The sequence below is a fragment of the Plutella xylostella genome, chromosome Z, assembly GCF_932276165.1.
Source record: "Plutella xylostella chromosome Z, ilPluXylo3.1, whole genome shotgun sequence".
Classification (NCBI taxonomy): Eukaryota; Metazoa; Arthropoda; class Insecta; order Lepidoptera; family Plutellidae; genus Plutella; species Plutella xylostella.
Genome location: NC_064012.1, coordinates 14222807 through 14247757, shown reverse-complemented (window position 1 = coordinate 14247757; position 24951 = coordinate 14222807). Strand labels below are relative to the sequence as shown.

Sequence of the window (24951 nt, the reverse complement as noted above, 5' to 3'; positions counted from 1 at the left end):
ATTTTATAGGACTTTACTTTAAAATAAAATCAGTAATTAATCTCGCTTGGCAAACTGTTCTCTTCGAACACCTCCAAACACAGGAACCATTTTTATTTGTTCGGTCTTTGTTATATTTATAACCTGCACGAAGCAGTACCGACTTTCCTTGCTGGGATGTTATGATTTCATGTGCAGTTTTATTACTGGATGGCTTGCGATGAACTTCCTGGAAGTAATTGTTACAGTTAGGTCTGTCTCTTTGAACAATGAAATAAACGAAATTTGTTTTAAATTTTAGTGCTAATTCGATATTTAATATAACGGTAACACAACGAAAACGTAACACTGTGTTTATATTACGGCAAAGTAGACTTGGCAATATAGTAAAGTTAATTTATTATAGGCTAACCCCCACAATACATCAAAATCAGTAAAAACTGCCACATTTTAATATTTTTGCGCTGTACTGTAGACTGTAAGTAATGCACTGTATATTTCTGCTTAGAATTAGGGGTAACACTAAAACGACGTCACTAAAACAATGACGTTTTAACCCTTTAAATCGGTTTTTGCAAGAAAAACTTGAAGGACATAGCTATGACAGGTAAAATTTGCTCACGGGATGAGAGAGATAGCAAATTTGGGTATCATGCGTCATACGTAACATCCCCTTTTGCCTCATTCCGCACTTCCCACATACGCTTTATTGTATCTTTATCCCGAAATCAAAGCATCTACTTTAATGGCGACTGTCTAGTCGGTACCTTCTTATGCTAATCAGCGAGGGTGACAATATTTAACTATATTTTTTAGTTTCAATTCATTTGCATCTGACCGTACTTTACATGGGCACGCGAGTTGACGATATAAAAAAACAGAAGATACCAACTCGCGTGGCACGCGAGTCTAAGGCGCGCGACTTGACGAACGACTCATTTTTATTAATAAAATTGGTCATTATCAAGTATTATTGGTCGTTTCATGAAGCCTACGCAATATTTTACTACGGCCGGCGTAGCACAGCGTAGCGGCTACGAAAGTTCGTAGCCGCGTAGTAAAGTTATTATTAGACGAAATGTTAGTTATTACCTCATTCAAAATGCTTATTATATTATTATGTATGGTAGGTAGATAGAAAAACATATTATTAATCATTATACAGGGTGTTGCAAAATTGGTATACTAAGCCGAAACCTACATGTGCAGCATGGTATATCTAAGCCCGAAACTGAAATCAGAATTTGGAAATTCGCGAAAAAAAATATTTTTTTCCCATAGTAAAAGTCACGTGACCAACAAAGTTTCTGTGGAAAATGAATTTTTTTTTTCGCGAATTTTCAAATTCTGATTTCAGTTTCGGGCTTAGATATACCATGCTGCACATGTAGGTTTCGGCTTAGTATACCAATTTTGCAACACCCTGTAGATATGTGGGATTTCGACATTTTATTAAATGCTACAACATTTTTTTACCTATGATGTGTGTAGATTAAACATTGTTAATACAAGTTCCTATGTGAGTAGTTTCTTTATTTTATCTTCCAAACGGAATTCTTAAACACACGTTAAATCTTTTTAGTACTCACACGGAATATTATATTATTATGTTCCTCACTACACAGGCAAACGTATAACACCGCCGTAAGTAAGTAAGTGCTAAAACTCACAGCCATAATCAATGAATCATACACGCCCGGCCGGTAAGTGGGATCGCCATCGAGTCATTAGGAACGCAAGATTTCCTCCTCCAACAAATTCACAATCCAACCCGACCGGCTCTATAGATAAACATATGTAAATAAGTACTCCGATATATAACGGCGTATGTAGTCAGAAGCTATGCTTATATACCTACCGGCTTGACAATACTAGCCCTCCTCACACCGAGTTCACTTTCTCTGGACGCCCCCCTTACCCCCCTAGGGGGCGGCGGCCCTCACGTGCACACTCCGCACTGATGGAACTAACAGGGTACCTCGCTGTAAAGTGAGCGTACATCTATACATTTGGCTAGTTATTTGCATCTGTGCTCTCCGAATATTTGAACGGAACATGCCACCTGCTAGGTAGGTATTATGTGTGTATGGAATTAGATTACTTGGCTGAAGGTTATTGATGTTGAGTTTGTGTTGTATGGCGTGTTTGGTTTAGTTTAATTTGGAATTCTTGGTGAAAATCGGGTATGAATCGTTTACTGCTGGACATAGCCTTCTCATAAGTGCCACAACACGCTTTCCTCGGCTTTCTCGTCCAACCATTATCAGTTTCTTAACTACTATCGGTTCCTTGACAAATATGACTACCATATGCGGAGTTTTTACACCGGTCGAGTAGTGGCGAGTAAACGCGAATTTGTAAAGCGCGGGAGAGGCGCCACCTAGCGGCACTCGCGCTAAATTAGAACACGGACCATGCAAATATGGGTTGATATTCACAGCTTGACCGGTAATAAAAACCTACACCTCAGTAAAACTATAAAGTCCTGAAAACGGAAGTGGATTCTAACTAATTGTTACAGACCGTATTTAATCGCTGTATTACACTTATTTAAGGACAAATCCGTTAAAAAGCTATAACCGAACGATATTTAATTTTTAAAATGTATGTAAATATAAGTAAAAAACTGATAATGATAAAAAGTCTTAGCAAAATCGCACTCTTTATTGTCAGGACTTCATAGTAGGACTGTAGATACCTAATTTTAAAAATATACCTATTATCATAAGCCCTATGACTAGTTTCATTTGAAAACTTACAGGGTGGCAATTTTGAACACTCGAGATTCCCTGGCACACGACATATATACCTACCTGAAATTCTAAATGGATATTGTATTTAGAACACGAGATGATTTCAAGAGAGTAATAAATCCAGGATAGATTCGTTACAATAAAAAAATGGATTTTCCATCTATGTACCACCTACATTTTAAAATTAGAATTCATTCCTAGATAAGTAGTATTAGTGTGCCTACGTACCTACCCTAGGGCTTGTTCTTATTGTTACATGAATGACTGAATTGCCGAAGATGTCTTTCCAATAAAGAAAACATGATCTTAGAGAGTTCTAGTGAATTCTTGTGGAACTATTACGGTAGCTCACCTACTCACTAATACGCTACACATTCAAAATTTCGTTTACCAAGTAGCTGGTTAGTTTGTTCATAGTACTGCCACTAGGTGGCGCTGTAATGAAAACTTTATAGGTGTACACATTTTATCACGGAGTAAGTTTTATTGAGCATTATATCGGTTTCGGTAACGGTGGAAATGAATTTTTATTTAAATTGAATCATACAATTCAGTATTATTATAATACTTAGGTATATTAAAACGCTGAGAGCTGTAAGAAATTTTAGCTTTGTCTATCGTCGTTTAGTAATGCCTATGCTATTTTTAAGGCCACCACGGATTACCTTACACTAAGTTAAGCGGACAGCCATCGGAGCATTTTTGTTTTTGCACCTAAGATGTTTATGTGCCAAAACATCTCCATACGTCCACGATGAACTTCAAATACGGGCGCGGACGTCCGCTCAACGCAGCAGTTTTTACTCTATTGCTAAGTTTTAGATCGGTTTTACGTTAATTTAAATTTATTATTCTATTATTGGTAAGAAAATACTATAAAAGCACTTACTGATTATCTGAAACTTTTTTTTATAATCGTGATTTATCTCTCTACTAAATACTTAATCGTAATGAGCGAATTGTTGCATCTCTAAGAAGTATATCTACGCCTTAAGTTTATAGGATAGGAACGATTGGGTAAGTAAGATAAAAAGCCAATAATGAGAGAAGAAAGATTTAATAAATAGAATTGTATAATTATAATCTAAAACAGGTGTGTATTGGAATTCAAAGTTCAATTTCAAAGAATTATAATTATAACGGTGAAATCACAAATTGACTACAAGAAATTTGCTGACACGACAATGTATTTTATTAAATACAAACATCAATGAAGTAGTTTGCTTTCTGACGTACAACATCATGATTAGATTTCATTATCTAAATACTATGTCAATTCTTAATTGTGTTTCATTTCAACCCTTAAAACAGTTGTTCAGGCCTGCGTAACTAAAATAAATACGTAGCTATTTTAGAATGACGCTTAAGTTTGAGTCTGCACCATCAGAATTTATTGATAGGGCAGGGTGCTAAGAGGTCAATATTCAATGGTGACGTTAAATTTTAAAGCCAAGCAGACTAAATTATCCCTTGATAGGGCAACACCGATACACATAAGTGACATCAAGCGAGTTTGATATGTAATACACAACATTTAGTGATTATTATCGAATAGTATAAGTGCTCGAATTGGTCCATCATTGGGGCCTATGTCCAGTTAGCATCGCGTCACTCAGTGGTTTTTTTTATTAATATAGCATTGCGTGTATTAAAAAAATACTTAACATACAGTCAGCTGCATAAATAGCTATACACTTTTGTACCTTGTCAAACTCACCACCTGACAATTCATTCATTCAAACATTGACAGTTTCTTAATAAGGTAGTATGACATGGTACAAAAGTGTATAGCGACTTACGAGTATGCAGCTGACCGTACCTACACATCTCAATATTAGATTGACTTTAGATTTGTTACACGGGACGTAAAGTATTTTTTTTAATTGCTCATGCTAAATTAAAATACTGTATTACATAATTATATTATTATGTTTGCATTATATATCCATAGGTTCCCACTGAAGCGATATTCTCGTAGCACCCTGAATATTGGTATCTACAGACCTTCTCTGAGACAAGCTATAGCGCGCTCGTGCGCAGCACACAATGCTACACTTCCAATAAACGTAGCCCTTTCATTGGCTTATTATATTACCGTAACATTATTTCATTTTTTCGTATTAAATCGCGCAAAATTCCCGCTATATCTTGTCTCCATTTTCGACATCTAAACGTTAACATTACAAATTTCAACTACGCATGAATCTTAGGACATTTTATTTTTATTGATACTTACAAGAAACATTTAATAATAATAATAACCAAATTATTTATTAGCTAATTATCCTTTAATCTCATAGGACATCATATGCACCAAAACTTTAAATAGTTATAAGTATTTATTGTTTATAGTTAGTAGGTACGTGAAGGAGATTAGAGGAAGTAGGTAAGTAGGCTATAAGCATTAGGAGAGAAGTTAGCGTGACTTATTTTAGTACCTTGGTACCTAATTGAGAGAATTTTGTTCGGTCGTTAAAGTGATAGAAATCTCGCTATGTGTTTATTGGACTTAGACAAAACAGCAATCTTTTATATGTAAATTAAAGTAGATAGGTATATTTAGATTGTGATTGATTAGTTTTCGATACTTTTTATGTAGCTACGTAACTATCTATATTATTTTGTTCGATGATTATTCTCTTAAGCATTTAGTTATTTAAAGTTGTCATTAAAGTAACATGTGGCGTAGTACAAATAGAGGGTAATAGTAAAAGTGAGGGATAATTGTGGGAAATATTGCTATGGATAGTAAGTTAAGAAAGAGTAGGATTGTGATGTCGTGCAGTGGTGCTGTGGGAATGTCCCACGTTCATTGGCTTGCGTTGTCTACAAGCAACATGTGATTGGATGATCCTCATCCCGACATCTACATAGTGATTTCTTCTCAATAAGTTTAAATAAATAGATCAATCGTTCTACATTTTGTAATTACTTATTAGCACCCACATAATGCTAGCAATCAACTAGATAAAATAAGTTTCATAAATCATCTAACTCTTTATTATATTTTCTTTCCATAATGGTGTCTTTTAAATACGTCTATTCAAAAGTCAAATTACATAGTATTTAATTTGTCGTCTACGGCTTAATTTATAGTGGAAGACCGTAACAAAATTACTCACTGTCGATCAAAGCTTGTAAAATAACTAGATAAGGGGCTAAAGCGAATGACTCAAGGGTTTCTTAAAACTAAATTTAATAAGTTGTTTGTCTGATCGGATATGTTTCTGCAATTGATACACAAAAACAAATCGGAATTGCGTTTTTTTTCACATGAAACTGTTGAATTATAGTTGGCGATAATTATCCAAAAGTTATTTGGTAAATATGATTGGTTTGGTTACCATAACTAAGGCCTTTAGGAGCATGTTTTGATTTGAAATAAAACAATAATACGTACGTATCTTTGTAAAGAGGCGCGCTATTCCAAAGAATCCGCCAACATATGGACTAATAAACTGCCATTAATTAAAAACTGTGTGACAAACACAATATTTTCCTAGAAATCAGCATGTACTGTCTTTTATTTATTTATTACAGATACGATCTTGACTTACTGGGACGTCAGATGTCCATAAGGGCTTCCGCTGCTTTGATCGTCCGATCAATCCGGGCGGATTCCCGGAGCTGAGATGTTTCCGCGCGGCGCGGAGGGATTATATTATAGCACGAGTCCGCGTATTAAATTGCTTGCCTAGCGCGGACGTCCGCTCAACGCAGTGAAGGCCCTAAAACTTGTACTTGAAAAGTGCTGCAAACAGGCTGCTTAGTTAATGGATTCTCAGGGTTAAGGCAATAAACAGACAGCTCAGTAATAAATGAAGTCGATTTTAGTATAATTTAGAATACACATTCGATTACCAAGCCCACCACAGTTTTGTACTTAGACAAAAGCCATCGATGACTTTATTCATATTTATAATTGTAATATTCTCAAACACGTAAATTAATGTACCTATAGTTCTATTAAATATAATTCTACAATGTTTCACATATAACTATTTATATTATATTTAACCATTAGTTTATAAGATGTTGTGATAAAGTATGTGTTATTTGTAACGATACTACCTAATACTTTGCTTAATTTGAAAGCCTATTCATACCTACTGACAAAATGAAAGTAGCACGTCTGATTTACACTTTGGAAGCTACCACATTTTAGCTAGGAACATATATTTTCTATCTGATGCCATCCTAGCCAGATAATCAGAAACTACCAAAGTGTTTCAACCTGTTTAGTACGTATTATTAAGTGTAAATTTGAATATGAGAATAGTGCAAGCGTGAAAAATAATTATTGATATACGATGTGGGTTATCCATATTTCTTTTTCTTTTAAACATAGATAGTAATTAGTAGATAGTATGTAGTGACGTCTTAATTTTCACGAGATCATTAAATTAGTACGATCTACCTAGTTATTTTTCTGCGATATCGAATTGTGCGAATATAGTCATTAATTGTGCACCACATTCAACATTAATAGGTAATCTCATGCGCCGTATATCAAAGTCAGTAAGTAGGTATATCTTTGATTAACAAAAAAGTTAGACCTACTAAGTTAAGGTATTATACGTAATGTAAAATTTCGTGTTTTTTTATAGAAGCGTGCAATTAGTTAATAAAACAGCAAATAAACGACACAAGTAAATGTTAGAATTAAAAGTAATAAAACACTCAATTAGATGAACGCATTTCCGCATGCTTTTGCTAAGCATCAAGACCATTCGTGAATATTTACAAATTATAAAGAGACGTAGGGTAACGTAACGTACCTAGGGACATTTTCGACTACCCCAACTTTGAATGAAGCTATCGCAGCGTACAACTAAGATATTAATGTGAAATTTTCTTTATTCGGTAGGATATATAATCTATTATCACTAGTATTTGTGCTAAAGCTTTAGTGTTGCCAGATTTTATTTAATTAAGATAAAAGTAAAAATGCTTGTTTTGACCCAAGGTACGTTACACGTTTGTACCTTGGGACACTGTTTCCTTTAGCTTTGTACTATGGAAAATGCAAACTTCTAAATAACGCCTTATATCTCTGTTCTTATTGATTTACTGCATCTCTCTTCTGTCTAGTTTCACTCTGGCACTAATAAGAACAGAGATATAAGGCGTTATGTAGATGTTTGCATTTTCCATAGTACAAATCCATAGAAAACAGTGTCCCAAGGTACAAATTTAATCGTGTCCCAAGGTACAAAAAAGCAATATTTAACCAAAATTTAAATATCTTTATTTTTAATTAATAGAAATCTTTCAGATAATTGCCATGTCATAAAATTAAATAACTGAAAAGTTATACGTGACATCCATATCTTTATTTTGAGCATGCCTCAATGAGATAAAGCAACACAAAAAACTATACAGAAGCTACTTTTGACTCCAAAAAACTTTATATTGTCTTCACCACACACTCGATGCTGATATGATCACGAGACTCACTAGTTTTGCCAAGCGAGTAAAATACTATGCCTAGGGTAGAATTTTAATGTGTTTATTTAGCCGGTTTTTAAAATACAATCAATGTCCCGAGGTACAAGCGTCCCAAGGTACGTTACGTTACCCTACGCCCGTTTGTATTTTCAAAGTATCTACCTACTAGCCAACATAATAAAAAAATATTAAATATAGGCATAAGTACTCAGAAACAAGGATTACGTATCGGTAGAGTAGGTAAGTACCTATATTTCCTAAGAAAGGCATGGCCATTTTCTTTCCTTCCATTTCATTTTCTACGCTTCACGGCTAGCACAATCATATGCCGTCGGAGACAAAAATCCTGTTACGTTTTTAGTTACAGATAAAATAATGTCTGGCACTTTACGATATGTATGGAATACATAGTTGGTTAATAAGGTATGTAGGTATGTTTGTTCTCTTTGCCCCGTTATATGGTTTAATATGTGATGTTTTAGGTACACCACACCCCAACAAACATTACGGTAGCAACTATATTATGGCTTACCTAATACGCCCAATATGTAGCAGCAACTACCTACAGTTTGTGGGAACAAAAGAGTTTCGTTTCCGTTTTTGTACCTCACATATTTCTGTCTTACAGGCATTCTGTAATCTACTAGGTATATCACCATAGTAGAACCAAAGATCATAAGAATAGCACAATCTAGGAGTATAGCATTAAGTAGGTCATACACGCTATAGTTTAGCGAAGAGGTCTGCCAGGCAAATAGGCGTGTATAAGGCCTCTGGTAGTAACAGGCACTAAGGGTTCAACCAAAATGTTAAGGGCCACTTGCACCAACATATTAAATCTAGATTTAGTGTTAAATCTCGATTTAAGAAACGTCAATTTCTGCAAGTGGCCCTAAGTAATTGATTTTAGATTCTGCGCCGGTCGCCTGCGCAGGTTCAAAAATCTGCATAGGTCTATTCCCACATCTGCGTGGTATACTGTCTATGGCCGCCATTTGAGCCTGTTATAACTCCTTGACGCATTTATTTTAGCTCGTTATTAGTGCAATTACATATTAGCCTAACATTTTGTTGGTAGGGAGGCACCTCGAAGCTAAGATAAAGAACTTGTGCTTAAATTTCATGCTACAAACAAATTATTCATATCCAGTTTGAATGACTAATATTATAGAAATTATTTTTCATAACTACTTATATGTTTTGTTATACAAATACCATGAACACTGATTTTAATTATTCTAATAAACTATTGTCTGGATGAATAAAATATTATTGTATCTATGTATATCATTATATTGTCTAAAAATATGTATGTGTATTATAAACTAAATCAAATTTCATATACAGGACGGCCACTTTATAGCAGTGTTAAAAACTGGGTTGTTGCATGATGTTTGTGTGTAGATGTCGTGACTGTCCACCACTCATTCAGTTATTATGTAGGTAATCTTTATTTAAACCTTGTGTCACGTTATAGGCATGTAAATAGTAGGGAGAAATCATTAAGGTTTGAATGTAAAATATATTGGATTGTCGAGTTTCGGGGACAAATAATTAAAGCAAGTTATAATCAGATTTATTGTTCACACAAAACATGCAAGTCAAAGAGTCACATTGTAAATAAGCTGTACTAATTAGCTTTATCATGATGAAAGAATGTATGAAGGCTAATAATTATTATTCTATAAAAGTATTTTAAAATTCATAATAATATGAAGGGCTCACATTTTTTTAAGAGTTATTTTTCATTTGAAGTTCATTTGTCTAAAAAAATACGCCACTTTGCACCTTTAGCCTCAAATTATCGTGTCAATATAATGCATAATATGTTTCTGAAATACTTTTGTTTTTATTAAAAAAAATATTCATTAAGGTTCGTTTATTATTTATTTTTCTATGCTGATTTATGTTTTTGTTCCACTATTTGGTACGTAGCAGGAAAAATTATGGGTAAATTGAAAAAAAAAATCTTTTAAAGCCGTACTTGATTTTGTCAATGATTATTAGCATTTTTTTATTTTTTCCGAATACACATCTAGTGCATACATACTATAAATTTACCATTAATATTTAGAATATTTTACCAATGTTACCACACACAGTGCTTTAATTAACAAAGTGGTTTGCGAAGAACAAGTTTCCATTTGTACTAATTGGAATATACAGGGTGTAACGTCAATATGGGAGAACCTGAAACTAGGGCGACTTGCACCAAAATCTTTAATCTAGATTTAGTGCGTAATCTGGATTTAAGAAACAGAACTTAACACTAAATCTAGATTAAAGATTTTGGTGTAAGTTGCCCGTAGGATACCTAGAATACAGGTATATATGTCAGAATATGAACATCTGTTCTCAGCATATAGATCTAAATGTCCTATATTTTGACTCTGTCCCATACGGACCGATGTTACACTCGGTATAATATTTCTAGGCACGGTTAATACGATGATAATATAATATATTTTATTGTCAATAAATAAATTTGTTGCCATCACGAGTCATATTAGAAGTCGCAATGATAAAGCACAGCCCTGAATCCACTACGATAAGATCTATTGCTTATAGTTTAACCATTAGGTACTTGTAACTGTTTTGTTATTTGTAAAATAATTCTATATGACTATCAGATATGATAATAATATTATGTTACATGTTGTGTTTGTTCTAAATTTAAGTTGGTATAATAATTACATTTACTTATATTCAAATACAAAAAACACAGCGTAGTAATTATTTGTCTACACATCAATTTCTAAAACCCCAAATAATGATTAATTATTCATGCTTAGTTTTCTCAAAGCAAAATATTAAAGTGTATATTGGTTTCTTATTTTTAACATTTTAGCTATCGATGCGACTTCTATTGTGCACCGTATTACTTCTCGGTAAGTATTATATTGCATTGTGATTTTTTATTCAAAAATTTATATTTCTTTAAAAATCATATCATGTTTTACACAGTGACACCATGAAATTTATCACACAGATAACTTGTAACCAGACATTGCTGTGAAACATTTCTAAATACTTTTTTGAATTTTTATTGTTTATTTTTGCACTAGAACATCAAGATCAAATTATTACATTTAATAATGTGCTTATATCATAATAATGTAACATAATTTCCATTTATTACTTGCATGTGATGTTATATTTTACTATTTGTATATTTTTTTGTTATTAGTTACGTTTTAGAATACTAAAAGCCATAATTTTAATTATACAATAATTTAGAATGTTTTTCATAATATATCCTGGCCATAACAGGTCTGAGGGTATTATTTTAATTTAGGTATGTTAGCGAAAACATATTTTAAACTTATAGGTATAATTTCAACTATGATTACATTTGATATTACCAAAATAAACCATATCTATTTGCTGATATTAGACATTACCAAAAGCGTTAATTTTTAACACTACACTATCTATATTTTATATATAATATACAAACATATATCTAACGTCATATAGCAACACAATCAAATTACAATAATACTTAGGCTGACTCAGGAATTTCACGCAATTAAAACTAAACCTTAATTAAAGTAAAAGTAAGTCGATATTACTTAATATGTTGCGTGTCTTCAATTTGTGCGAATATTTTTTATGTTTTTTTTCAATTCTGTCCAATAAATAGAAAGCCAAAGTAAGTCCACCAAATAAAGTAGATAGTTGAGTTACTTATAGCCACGAGTATCGCTAATGATGCACATAATTTTCGCTTAAAGGGGCCAATTGGCTGCAGGCGACGTGTCAGTTTGTCCCTACTCGAGTCTTAGCACGGGGCGCAAGACGCGCTCAACAAGACATGAGAAATGTGTTCCGTCGCACTCGCTCTCGATCTCGCGCGATTTGAGTTGGCGCGACACCAAACTTATGACACGTCTTGGCTTGCGCGTCTTGCGCCCTGTGCTAGGCCTTGTGGTTTCTACGAATTTCTATGAGATTTATTGCGCTGCGACATTTAACTCAACGACACACCAATAGAAATACAAACAAACCAGTAGCGACATTGCGAAAAGTCGCCTGCAGCACCTTATGTCGCAGGCAGCCAATTGCCACCTTTAAGTTACTGAAGCAACAGTTATGTTGTGATAGATCGTTTTGTAAATATTCACAAATAAACTAATTTTATGTTGTGAGTGTCACACGACAGTATTTCAATTAGAAAACAGTCCTATATCGTAATTAATATTTAAGGGAGATTAAAAAAAGAACTCTATACTTAATGAATTGTTAGTTTTGTCCTTATGTTTCGATGCTGCGTTTGTTATCTCACTTTCAAAGTTTAAAATAACCACAATCCTAAATGTTGAAGGATAAGATGGGATATTTTCATATTTGTGTCATTAATTTAGAAATGTTTCAATTTCGTGTATTTTATACAATATTGCGTCTGTTCCATTTCTGGAAGAATGATGAGAGACTTTTATGATAACGTCATCAATGGACGAATAGCGGCCGAGCGGGTATAGAGCGCACCAATGACGTTGCGCGATTTTGACACATTGCACCCGCTCCTCCAATGGGGACACCTGGGCATTGGTCGCATAAAATCTATCTATTTATGACTCAGTTATAGAAATGTATAATTCGGTATGTTAAGTAATTTTATGGTGATTGTTTTTATAATTTTAAATTGAAGTATCTTGGAATTTGAGACACTAATTTGAATATTTTTTATTTTACTGCTCTCGTTAATTTAATAAAAAATAATTAAAGATCGGCTCTTTGAAGATTTGATGACGTCATTCGCTACCATGCAGCCGCTGACGTCATCAAGATCGTAACTCTGTGAATATTTACACTTTAGATTGACAGAAGAATTGATAGAAAACATTTAACAATTGAAAATTTTTATTCTCTTTGGTTGAAACTTTAACCTTGCGCAGCGTCTTGAAGGACAAATTATATTTTCATTTTTGATAAAATAATCGGAATCCTTGAATATTTTATATTTTTAAGAATGAGGCACTTATTAAGAAGATAATATCTCGAAACGGTTTTGGAATTAGCATCAAAAATTTTTACTTAACATACCGAATTATTCGCCTAAGCATCTTCATATCATAGTGATTGCGTTAAGGGGGGGAACATAAACATCTTAGCTGATTTCACATAAATTTCAACATTTCCAAAAACAAACGCAATCATCCAAACATTCGGCCACAAGGTGTGCATAAGCGGTCAGCACCGCGCACTAGCTTCAACAAGCGGGAAATATAGGGGGTGACTTTTTACAAAAAGGGGGGGACATTTATGGGACAAGAGAAGGTAATTGATGCCCTACTGGGACTGTGGATCGCACTGCAGAAGCCTGACGATCGAGGGGTCGCTTTTGGCGCCCTCTATGAACTCTTCCAGGGAAAGTTTCCCGTCCTTGTTTCGGTCCATTTGGCGGAATATCTTGTCGGTCCGTTTCTCCGGAGTGGACTCGTCTTCTGGCATCTTCATGACTGACCCGACCATCTTGTATATGGCCTGGAACGATGGAAAAGTTCTTGTAAGATAAAGCGTAGGTATATTGGAAGTGGGTTATTGCGCATGTAATGAGGGTTGTGATGCTGAACTTTCCCAAATCAATGACCTTAACAGGATATTCACGGAGGTTCTGATTGAGCCAGGTGCAGGCAATAACACACCGCGGAGGATAGAATAGAGTGGCCAAATTGTACAGGGTGTTGCAAAAGTGCTATAGTAAACCGAAAGTAGGACTCAGGGGGTAATTCTGAACATCTTTTGCTCTACGAGTTTATCAATGCCTTCCTTTCTAAAGCACGGTCGCTAAGCACTGACACAAGGTCACTGTGCCAGCGTGAGGTCACTATTTCTGGGCGCGCTTCATAAGGACAATAAAGGGCAATGACCGTTTTTCTCCGTGCACCACTCACCGTGACAATCTCCAGCATCTCCTGGCGCGATATATATCCGTTGCCGTCCAGGTCGTACATGGAGAAGGCCCACTTGAGCTTCTGCTCGAGCTTGCCGCGTGACGTCACACTGAGAGCGCACAGGAACTCCCGGAAGTCGATGGTGCCGTCACCGTTCGCGTCGAACGTTCGGAACACGTGCTCGGCGAACTAATAATAATAAGAATTTATTTATTTCACTAAAATCATATTACATCACATTCTTATATAGGCAGTTTGTTAGAACTGGGGGAGAGGTGGGGGTTTATGAACGCAGTTTGTAAATTGGAGTTTGGAGTTTGAGGCAAGTGTTGTAGGTTTTTGAACGCTTTCATAAACTAGAGGTGTCTATGAAGAGTAAATAGCTTGATCTTGATCTCGATTCAAATAACTTAGCACTTTTCCGGGTAAATTTTTCATAAGCGACTATTTTGTACATTTTTCAATAATAAAGACGTGCTGTTGGAATGAATACAAGGAGTGCTTTTTAACTGGAAAAAAAAATAATTAAGTGGAGCGCCGTAAAACTCCGTGTGCTATACAATATTATGTCGCCATTTGTATTCAAATGAAAAAACTTTGCTAAGTCTGATTTGCCAAAAATTATATGGACTACAACATTTACGAATATCCTTAACTTGTTTGGATATTTACCTTACTAGCATCCCCGTATGGAAAGAAATTTCCATATATTTTCTTGAACTCCTCAACTGAAAGATGACCACTCGGGCAGTCTTTCAGGAATCCCTTGTACCACTCTTGAATCTCGGCGTCTGAAAATTACAGGATGAATCCATTACTAAACATATTATTGGGTTTTTTATACCAATAAATAATCCTGTTTCGGGTTTTAATATAGTCCTGTTTTAGTCTAGTCCAAAATGTAAAAAATCGTTCTTGACTGTATAGTGTGTATAGTGTAAGATATTTTTTTCTCTTCATAACGGTACTAGTATAATTGAGATTTTCGGTCCACTGAAATTACTGTATTACCCAAGATACGTACCTGAAAATTCCGTGTTCTGCTTCAGATCCTCCAGGACCTCTGGTTTCAGTTTACTATTCTGTTTACCCATTTTTGTTGTATTGTTATTATATTCCTCCGTAAACAATTATATCAAACCACAATCAGGTAGTTCACTTTAGTGATTTTGACCCCTAGAAGAAAATACACACGGTGAAATACACATTACATACATTTCCGACTAGAAAATGTTAAAAAGCATGAATTTACCTTGTTTCTAATCTAATAACTAGCTAAATATTTAAAATGATCGGTGGTTATAATTGAAATTACGCAGTAAGTCTGGAAGCAATGATATTCCTTATCCAGAGAGGATACTTTAAATGAAGAGACTAATTAAGAACTATTTTTGTATTTTGTATATCATACATGAATAGGCAAAAGTGAATCATTAAAAATACGTACTCTTATAATATGACAGAATTACAATGTCCCTAGTACAATAGGACCAGGGTATGTTTAATTTATCAACACAATCAGAATTGAGGATAAAATTTACTTTAGATTCCGGTAAATAATACGTTTAATAAATGCCTTTTGAATACATTCAGACTTAAAGATTCTCCAAAAGTGAAATGGTTAAAATACACATAACAGTTTTGCTAAAACTGAATTAGTTCTTTGACAGAGACCTCGTTTTAAAATGCTTTAAATGCCAATAAATTATCGATTAACTATGTACTTATAACTATGCCAAAATGTGTTGAGGAAACGGATACATAGGTACAATGTACATACGCCTGACAAATACATTACATACTTCGTTTTAGTAAACATATAGAATGTGTTAATATCTAGACATTCAATAGAATCAGCTACATCTAATAATTGTGCTTCAATGCAGCTAAATACATACATGAGTCGACCGACAATACAATACAATTGGTAACTAAAAATTATCACAAACAACTTCTCAATAAGTACATCCATAATAAGTGCTAATAAAATCGTTATAATTGAGATAAGTAAATGGCGCATGTTTTTACCTTTGCCATTTAATGGCTCTTTGGTAATATCGAACTGTCCATAGCAAATACGATTACGAGAAAGAGAAAATATATGCACCATTTTCGAACCGCAACGTAAAAGACTTTACTAGTAATCTGTTTCATAAATATCTTTTTTAAAGAAATAAAAATTAACGAACTATCACTTTTATAATTTTACAAACTAGGTTTAAAACAAACAAAACGGTCGACTAGCTAACAGGTCTTGTAGTATAATATAATACTTGTCATAAATACAAAATGTGGCAATTTGCCGTAAACTAAGCACGTTGGAAACGTTTAAAATAAAACTTACGTTACTTTTATACAAATGTTTGCAATACCAATACATAATCATTATAATGAGATGAAGAGCGAACATGGACAGGACAAAAGTTTCAAAATATATTAAATTTTCATGACGCATTAGAATTAGGTCATCTTCGCCTATTCAAACAGCGTTATCTACCACTGTTTGCAGTTACGTATGAATTTAGTATCTATTATGTATTTGGTACACAGGTATGGTAAAGTAACGTTTACAATTCCAATGAATAATTTTTTATGTTTCATAAATTTAAATTTGAATCTTCGTAACACATCAGAATATCATTTGTTTGAATATCACACGAGAATCAATCATAATAATCTACACTTCATTAGCACAGTTTACGCCAAATAGATAACGTTTCCAACGTTAAAAAAGATTACAAAAAGTTACAATGCATTAGGTAAATACATTATTTCAAAAGCGGACATTAATACTAGGGACTTTATACTAACACTAACATTTAGATTCGTGATTCTACTACAAACTCCTCCGTACAACACCTATGACAAAGGGTGAGAGATAGATTTCGAAATAAAGAGTCAGATTTCAAATCAGCGTAGGTAGATGTGGAAATTGGACTAGCAACCGAAACGAACGAATCCAAGTGAGTGACAAACCTTATGGCACATACATCAACACAGTAGTAGCGCTTTTTTACAGAAAAAGCAACACAACATATACAGCCTATACCAGCTCAAACTATTCCCTATAACACATATAAATATACCTAAAACTAGTGCTCAATTGTGCATGTCCACACACAAGCGTCGAGGAAAACCCGTAACACTCCCCTCCGTCAATATTACTTTAAATATAATATAACATTCATCGCGAACATACAATCACTAGATATAGAAGTGGCTCCGGCTTATCCAAGCCGGAAAACATTTATTAGGCTGACGCGGCAAATGCCATTGCCTACTGAGTAGCAGGCAAGTGGACGCAGCTTAGGGCGGGCTTACACGCTTCCGGACGGCGGCCGCGGTCACCGCCGGCGTCCGACGACGATCACGCAACTGGCTAGCTTGCGCACGACGCATAGCTTATAAACTCCGAGATGCTTCCTGCACAAGGTTTACCAGCGTTCGCATGCTGATTAACCGCCTGTGACAGTTGCAACTACAACAGCGTATGCGCCGGTGGACCAATCATACGGCAGCTTTTAGAGTTTTGACTGTAAAATGCTGGCGTGGGATTGGGTGATGTTAATTGACGAATACTTGTTGTCTCCAGGAGAATATAACAACAGCGATTTATTCGCATAATTTATCATTCCCTGATTAATAGAACTTCTTTTTCTTGTATATCATATACATTTTCTCATTGATGTAATTATCACAACAGATATTTTAATGATGAATTATGCTACAAAAGTACGTCGTCAAGATTCGCCAGGACAATGCCCGTCACAGGTTACCGAATATTTTTTGAGCAACCAATTTCGAACTACGGCCGCCATAGGCCTCTGGGCGCCCTTGACGCCCATTGGCGTTGTCACAGATGAGTGTAAACCTGCCCGAGCCTACCTCCGATTTTATATAAATCTTCTGTATGCTGTTTGATTGAAGGGAGTGTCAGATTTTTGTAAAAATTAATTAGACTCTAATTTCTATGGAAATACAGATAGGAAGAAAAATCAGTGTGGAAAAGATAACTATCAGAATAAATTATTAGCGTAGATGAAGCATTGTATATTTTTAAAATTTAATTGACGCCGTTTTGTGAAGGTCCAAGGAGTATGAGTGTTTATACATCGCTTGATAAGACATCGATAACGCACCCGATTGCGATTTCAAAACAAGTAAAATATAAATGAATTTTATCATTTTACTTTACTCATAATGATACTGCACTAGTCTGGTATCCATGTCGTATCGGAGATGCAAAATCACTCTGAAAGTATAATGGATTAATGTAAATATAATATCCATCATTACATTTGCCAAAACTTTCTAAATGTCCGCCGATCGCTTCCCTATTCGTTAGCGTTTCCGCAGACGATTTTTTCACATTTACGTAAACAAAAAGTAGGTTTGCGCAGCTGTATTTTTCAAGTTTTGAATCGAATCTGTGCATCAATGGAATAAGTACTCGCACCTACTATAAATTTACTTTCTCACTTTTGTTTTCGTATATTTCCAACCGACTAGACCGCTCTTACCTTAACACCCTGTTGCGATGCACTTATACCATAGATTTTATATTTTAAAATAAGCTTCAAGTCTTTAGACTTTTGATTTTAAAATTAAATGTTTCTACAGTTTTGTATCGTTTATGTGATGTGATATGTTTCCTAGAGACCCTGTCCACGGTCAATCGATAGCGACATGATAACTCCGAAGTACATCACTTTGATCCCTGTTCCCTAAGCGAAAAGTTATTATATTTAAAATTCAGTCAATCACTCTGGTAAACTTGGACTTTCTTTACAATAATTGTTTCAAAATTACATTTATTATGGCTGCGTCTTGCTGTGACTATGACCGTACTTTCGTAATGCGTTTAATAGACTAAATTCTAACCGAGTTAATTAAAACAATGCGCGAAATTAGATAAGCTATGTGAGTATACAAATTAACAAACTTAATTTAAGAATACTTAATGTGGAATGTATTTGTCTGTCATGAGTATTAAGGTTCTATTTCCAATGTATACGCTTTGATGAGTCGAAACGAAATTTTGATAAAATTTAAATAGGGTCTATTAAAATGATGATTTTACGCAGTCTTCAATGATCGACGTCACAACAGCTCTTCAATTTATAAATACACAAAACTCTAAACTATAAGCGTTGGTTCCTTCGAAATTGTGCATAGTTTGTGCATTTGGTTTAAAATAAAATCTAATTGTAATTTAAATTTTAACTTCTGCGTTCGTCCGCTTAATCTAACATGGCACCTACATAGGCTTAACATCATCGTTTCCAAATGAAATTAGTTCTAATACAGCGCCAAAAACGTATACGCAGATAAATTTTAAAATAACATGATTTAAATGCCAATTTCTTAAATACTTCTCCCAATAGACTTGTATCAACATCTCTATTCCTTCTTACATATACAGTTAGACAAAGATGATAAGATTCGAATTTCCCCCAATTTATAGAAGTATGAGTCCTCTTATGCTACTGAGCCCTTTGACTTGGAACCTCCTCCCTTCTGCAAAAACAACAAGCCAAAGTAGCTGATTAGACAAAGAACCCAGGGGGCATTTTAATCCTACGAATGTACAGACCCAAAATGCCCCCAAATACAATTGTATAAATATCGGGTAAATTTTCTAGGGTATGTAAGAAGGACTTGAACGTATCAAGATTCTATTGGGCCAAGCGTAATTTGGAATAAAGACTGCCAATTCGACCAAAATATATAAAATAAAAGACCAGCTTTGCTGCACACTCCTAACAGCAGAAAGAGGATGTAACATAATGAAATGATTTATGTACATACAGATTAGAAGGCACAGTAAGTAGTAAAAGGTAGGGGATGATAGAGAAGTAGTAAAAATCTGATAGCTTAAATGAAATGCAAGAATAAATAGATACATAATGTAAGGGGTTGTCCACACTAGTGAAGAAATCCTGTGGCAAGTCGTCGTCCTGCTCAAAGGGTGTCCCACGCTTGGCTGTTTGTGGAGGACCTTGGTCTTCATCTATCTTAGCGGTCATCAGTTCGTTGACTGATATAACCGGACCACAAAGGCAACTTTGACAGCTCTATCGGTTATCTTAGTTTTAAGATGGGTGAACTGATTTCTGATGAGGTACCAACTATAAGTTAACTTATCCCTTTAAATCGATGGGCTAGTTCAGCTGTCAGTTTCAACGTTTTGGGACCATACGATAAGCCGGTAGGACGTCCTGGTCGGAAACTTCTAAATTCAGGCTTTCGGTAATGGCCGACTTCCCGATATTCTCTTTCTGACACACAAAGTAAGGTAAAGATGGATATATAACCCAAAATTATAGAAAAGTCGGAGTCCTCTGAAGCTACTGAGCCCTTTGGCTTGGCAACCTCCTCCCTTCTGCAAAAACAACAAGCCAAAGTAGCTGATTAGTCAAAGAACCCAGGGAACTTTAATCCTACGAATACTGCGTAAGGCCAAAGTGGCCCCAACTGTTGACCTTTGTATTGATTTTGGATGATCTTTCTAGAGTGTGTTAGAAAGGGACTGAGTGCCAAATCTACAACACTTCACAGGGCCATAAGTGGATATAAAGGTTTGTTATTTTATCTGATCACTGGATAATAAGGGTACTGCATGTGATCAACCACAAATGATCTGTTAAAACCGCCCTAAGTTTGTTACCGAAGTGTATTAGCAAAATGATTCGCTAGTGTGAACAACCCCATACCGGGATAGGGTATCGCCAAATTCTATAAGATCCCTGTCTAAGAGTAAAAATAAAATTGACCACTCCCAAAGTATGCTTAGATATTCTAACTAAGAACTAGTAAACTATCGTGTAATGACTGTTTATGACTTAAAGGTACATAGTTCCAGAAACATTTCTGACCGCCTGACAACTATCGGGTGGTAGACAAGCCTGACAGGAATGTATACGACCACGGTAGCTGTCAGCGGCCAGATAAGTTTGTGACGCTATAGTTTGACTTAAGTTGAACCGAATGGATCAGATTCTCGCCACTTGATGGAATTGTCCACTGGAATTGATTAGTTGGTAGCAATTCCCATTGAGAGGCAATTGGAGTGAATTATATGAAGCCAGTCATGCGTCGCGCCGTGCTGACCGGTGGACTCAAAGCGAGACGCGAATGCGCCAACTATATGTGAAAAGCTAGGCACCCTATTCATGGTAACTCATCTTTCTTCAAGCGAATATTCGTAGCATCTCAATGTCTAGCTTTGATGGCTTCAAATGGAGACGCTCAGCTACTATCGCGTTACAAAGGCTGACCCGGAGAGGGCTGCGTGCTCAGTTAAATCTGATCTATTTGATACAATTTCTACCCTTAAAAGCTACCTTACACTAAAATATAAAGATTGACTTAATGTCGTGCTGAAACAGTCCAATAGTGGCTGGGGGGACGAGTGAGACAGACTAGTCAATATCCATAAATATATAATAATATAATAGAGTTATCTAAAAGTTGCGGATGGTACGGACTTAATTGTTCAAAGGCATGAGAAAATTTCTTAAATAGGAATGAACATTTCAGAGAAAGTTATCGAGGCCTAAGTTCGTTACACCGATAAATATAATCATAATCACTTATACATAATATTTATTTGTACAAAACGATTTAAAATGAGAAGGGGGGAGCTCTGTAAGTTACCGTGTCTTCCTGTGGGTGAATGTGGCTGAGCAAGCGAGCTCGCGGCGTGCTCCGTGCGACCTACCCCGAGTGTTCACACACACATCGCTACACCCAAGTGTGTAAGCGGCCAAATCCGACAACAATCCAAACATACCCAACACGTGTGCCGAGACGCCCGAAGCGAGTCTCAACTAGAAATCTCAAGCGATACAAACCAAATATTCCGCTCGTTGAGAACCGTTCACAGCATTACCCAGATGTTCAACAACAACAACAAACATTCAGTCTCTCACTAACACGAACGAGTAGGATTACACAGGAGGAATGCAGATACAGAACAGGAGAACATTGTTTCTAGTCGACACTAAGCCGTGTCACAGTGCGGAGGGGTGCACTAGTGACACACATTACGAGTTACCAAAAGCCGCGAGCACGTTTGTTTGAGTTACGGGGGGGTGTGGGTGTGGGGGTTGAAAGTGGGTTTCCCCAGCTTAGGGTGCGAGCATCTTGGACAACTCCTCGTCCTGGAGACATCCCTTGAGGAACTCGTCCTGCGTGAGCTGGCCGTCATTGTTCTCGTCCATCTTGGCGAAGATGTTCTTGGCTCGCTCCTCGGCCGAGTCGGCGGGCCGGTTGCTCGAGCAAGCGCCCAGCATGTCGTAGATCGCCTGGAATAAACAACCAATCACATTAGTTGACGGTGTTGCTTGCAAGAGCTCAACTTCCTGGCCAGCGACAGAGAAGGATGGAAGCGCCTGGTGTCAGCCCCAGAAAAGAAACACGGTGTTGAATGGATGGATCTAATCGATAGAACCAGGGATGGCCAGGGGCACTAGAGTTGGGATTGGAGACCGCAAACAAGACTCAATCGGTTCACTATAAGTCTGTAGCTATAGCTATGTCATGTTAGAGAGTCGCAGATGAGTTGTCGAGTGGAGAAAGCAAATAATACACTATCGAATCCCTATAAGCATGTAGCTATAGCTATGCCATGTTCTTATATACCTAGTCTCTCGCCATCTACCATCAGTGACCGGTAATATATCCTGCGCTACATTTGCATGCATACGTGCAGTGTGGAACCGTATTGGCAATTCTTTCCGTGTACAGAAACAAATGAAGACAAACACAGTAGCAAATATTGCTGCATCGGACCTCGATAGCGTCCGAGGCACGTGTGGCGGCTTAACGGATCACCAGCTTCATCTATTGTTACACAGATGGCGTTGTACGATTGTTTAACATGTATCGCACCGCAAATAACAGCACTTTAATTGCGGTGGTAATTATAAGGCATCGGACATAGCAGGTGATCATTACACGGTACACCCTACCGTGTAATACCGCGATAATACTAGCATACTGTAACTGAAAGTTATAATCACGGCCGTTGAATAAATAAAGCTCTGCCGTTGTGTTGCAAATACGTGTCCTAGTATTAAGTCCGAAGTTCCACAATGTTACGTATACTTATTTCCATACAAATTACACGAATTAGTCCTCAAACATTAACACTAAAATGAACCATGCTGTCCACCCCATACTCTATGAAAATGATTTATAGTTTTTGAACTGAATACAAACGAAATTAGACTTTGCGCGTCACGTGTAAAGGATAGTTTTAATTGTATTTCTGATCTGATTGCATTTGCCACCCTAGGTTTACAAATGAGTTTTCAACATGTGTGTTTTGAAAGCATTGTTTTCAATGCTGTCAAATTGTCAACAGAGTGTGCGATCCGCTGTTTACTTATTATTTATTACCGCCACCGTCGCAGATACAGCCGTAGCCGGGGACGTACTTTTAGTAATGAAATGAATTATTTTTTATTCGACGTAAAATTTTACAATTCAAAAATTATAGTTTCACTTAAGTTAGGTGTCTTAACTATCATGATCAGCACATAATCGCTCGATTTATTAGTCACAACTTCTTCTACATTGTGTACCAGAGCATGTACATATGGGTAAAACTACCTAATATATACTTTGAAAAGTTAGAGAAGTATTGGTGAGTTGCACAAAGAAGCTTAAGCTAAGATCGGCATTAAATCTAAGTCTCTTTCTGTCCGTAAACTGGCCAAGCAAGGCATACACACATTTAATCATTATCACAGTCGACATTAGCTTAAAGTTTATTTGTGCAATTCAGAAGGGCTAGTACGGGGCGCATTTATGACGTGACAAGAGTTTTGCATCGCTCTCACTCACATCGCGCAGCCTCAAGAGCGAGCGTGACGGAGAACTCTTGTCACGTCTTAATAGCGCCCTGTGCTACAGGGCCAGCGAGTATAACACGTTAATAACGTCTGTACCTACACGCTGCAACGAACCATTGCATCACCTTGTTGCACAGAAACCTGTGATATACGGGAGCCACTTGGATCCAAGTAATGGCGCACATTCATCAACCTATCAGGGCGCCCTCAATATCAGAATTCTGCCGAGCGAGCGACGTGACGTTGAGTAGTCGCATCCCTGGCAAGCCCGCTTTGTAGTCACATGTCACTGCAAGACTGCAACATGTGAGGATGTATACGTGTGTATGTTTTAAATAAGTATGTATACACTTTAGTACCGGTAGGAGGGTTATACTACAGTCTGTTAAGCCTGTAACAAGGGAAAATAGCGCAGGCAATAAAAAAGTAACTTATTTTGTTCGTCATGTTAATTCCAATTTTAGAAACTTTTCTAAAAATACCTAGTACATTACATCTAAAACATAATTTCTTTTCACAAGAAAATTACCGAAATTGACGTTATAAAATTAATTTCTAGACCAAAACTGGGGTAGGAAATAAAACTTTTAAAAACGCATTGTAACGTCCTTAAAGTTGTCATTTTGCCGCAAACAAACTTTATTTAGATGAAACTATCGTTTGATAAACAATACGAGCAAACTGGAATGTCGGTGAGTAAAAAACGTCTCGACAAAGAACACCTCACTTTTCAAGCCAGCTCTTATTTTGAATCAGTTAGGTTGTGACTTTATTCATAGGTAAAATGGTTGTCATTAGGTTTAACTTAAAACTATTATCTCTGTTTGACAGTCGCAAATAGTATTTAGCTTTAATTTTCTCTAACATCTTATTCGTATATTTTTAATCTAAGATTCTATTGAAAAAGTAGAGTGTACAACCCTGGCTACAAATTAAATTGAAAGCGTATAACTATGACGTCAGCCCTCATAACTCGTGCTTCGAAAGTTAGTAATATTAGAGAGCATACAGCATAAT

General features: G+C 36.0%; 2 protein-coding genes across 4 annotated transcripts in view; both read right to left on the bottom strand.

Moving 5' to 3' along the window:
• Positions 1–13234: 13234 nt before the first annotated feature.
• LOC105386472 (neurocalcin homolog) overlaps positions 13235–24951 on the bottom strand; it is a 145497-nt gene continuing 133780 nt past the window's right edge. Inside the window, exons 1-5 of one of the 2 annotated variants that reach the window (XM_038121879.2) lie at positions 15330–15463; positions 15102–15253; positions 14750–14868; positions 14078–14266; positions 13235–13667 (exon numbers count right to left, since the gene is read on the bottom strand). In XM_038121879.2, the coding sequence (XP_037977807.1) occupies positions 13473–13667; positions 14078–14266; positions 14750–14868; positions 15102–15171 (573 nt within the window). In that variant the 5' untranslated portion in view covers positions 15172–15253; positions 15330–15463 and the 3' untranslated portion in view covers positions 13235–13472. Of the gene's footprint in view, positions 13668–14077; positions 14267–14749; positions 14869–15101; positions 15254–15329; positions 15464–24951 lie in introns of those variants that run through there. The other variant, XM_011557031.3, reaches the window with a different exon arrangement.
• The window catches only part of LOC105386471 (neuronal calcium sensor 2), a 143085-nt gene continuing 133589 nt past the window's right edge, over positions 15456–24951 (bottom strand). For both annotated transcript variants that reach the window (XM_038121880.2, XM_011557030.3), the window contains exon 5: positions 15456–22383. In XM_038121880.2, coding sequence (XP_037977808.1) covers positions 22207–22383 — 177 coding nt within the window. In that variant the 3' untranslated portion in view covers positions 15456–22206. The remainder of the gene's footprint in view (positions 22384–24951) is intronic.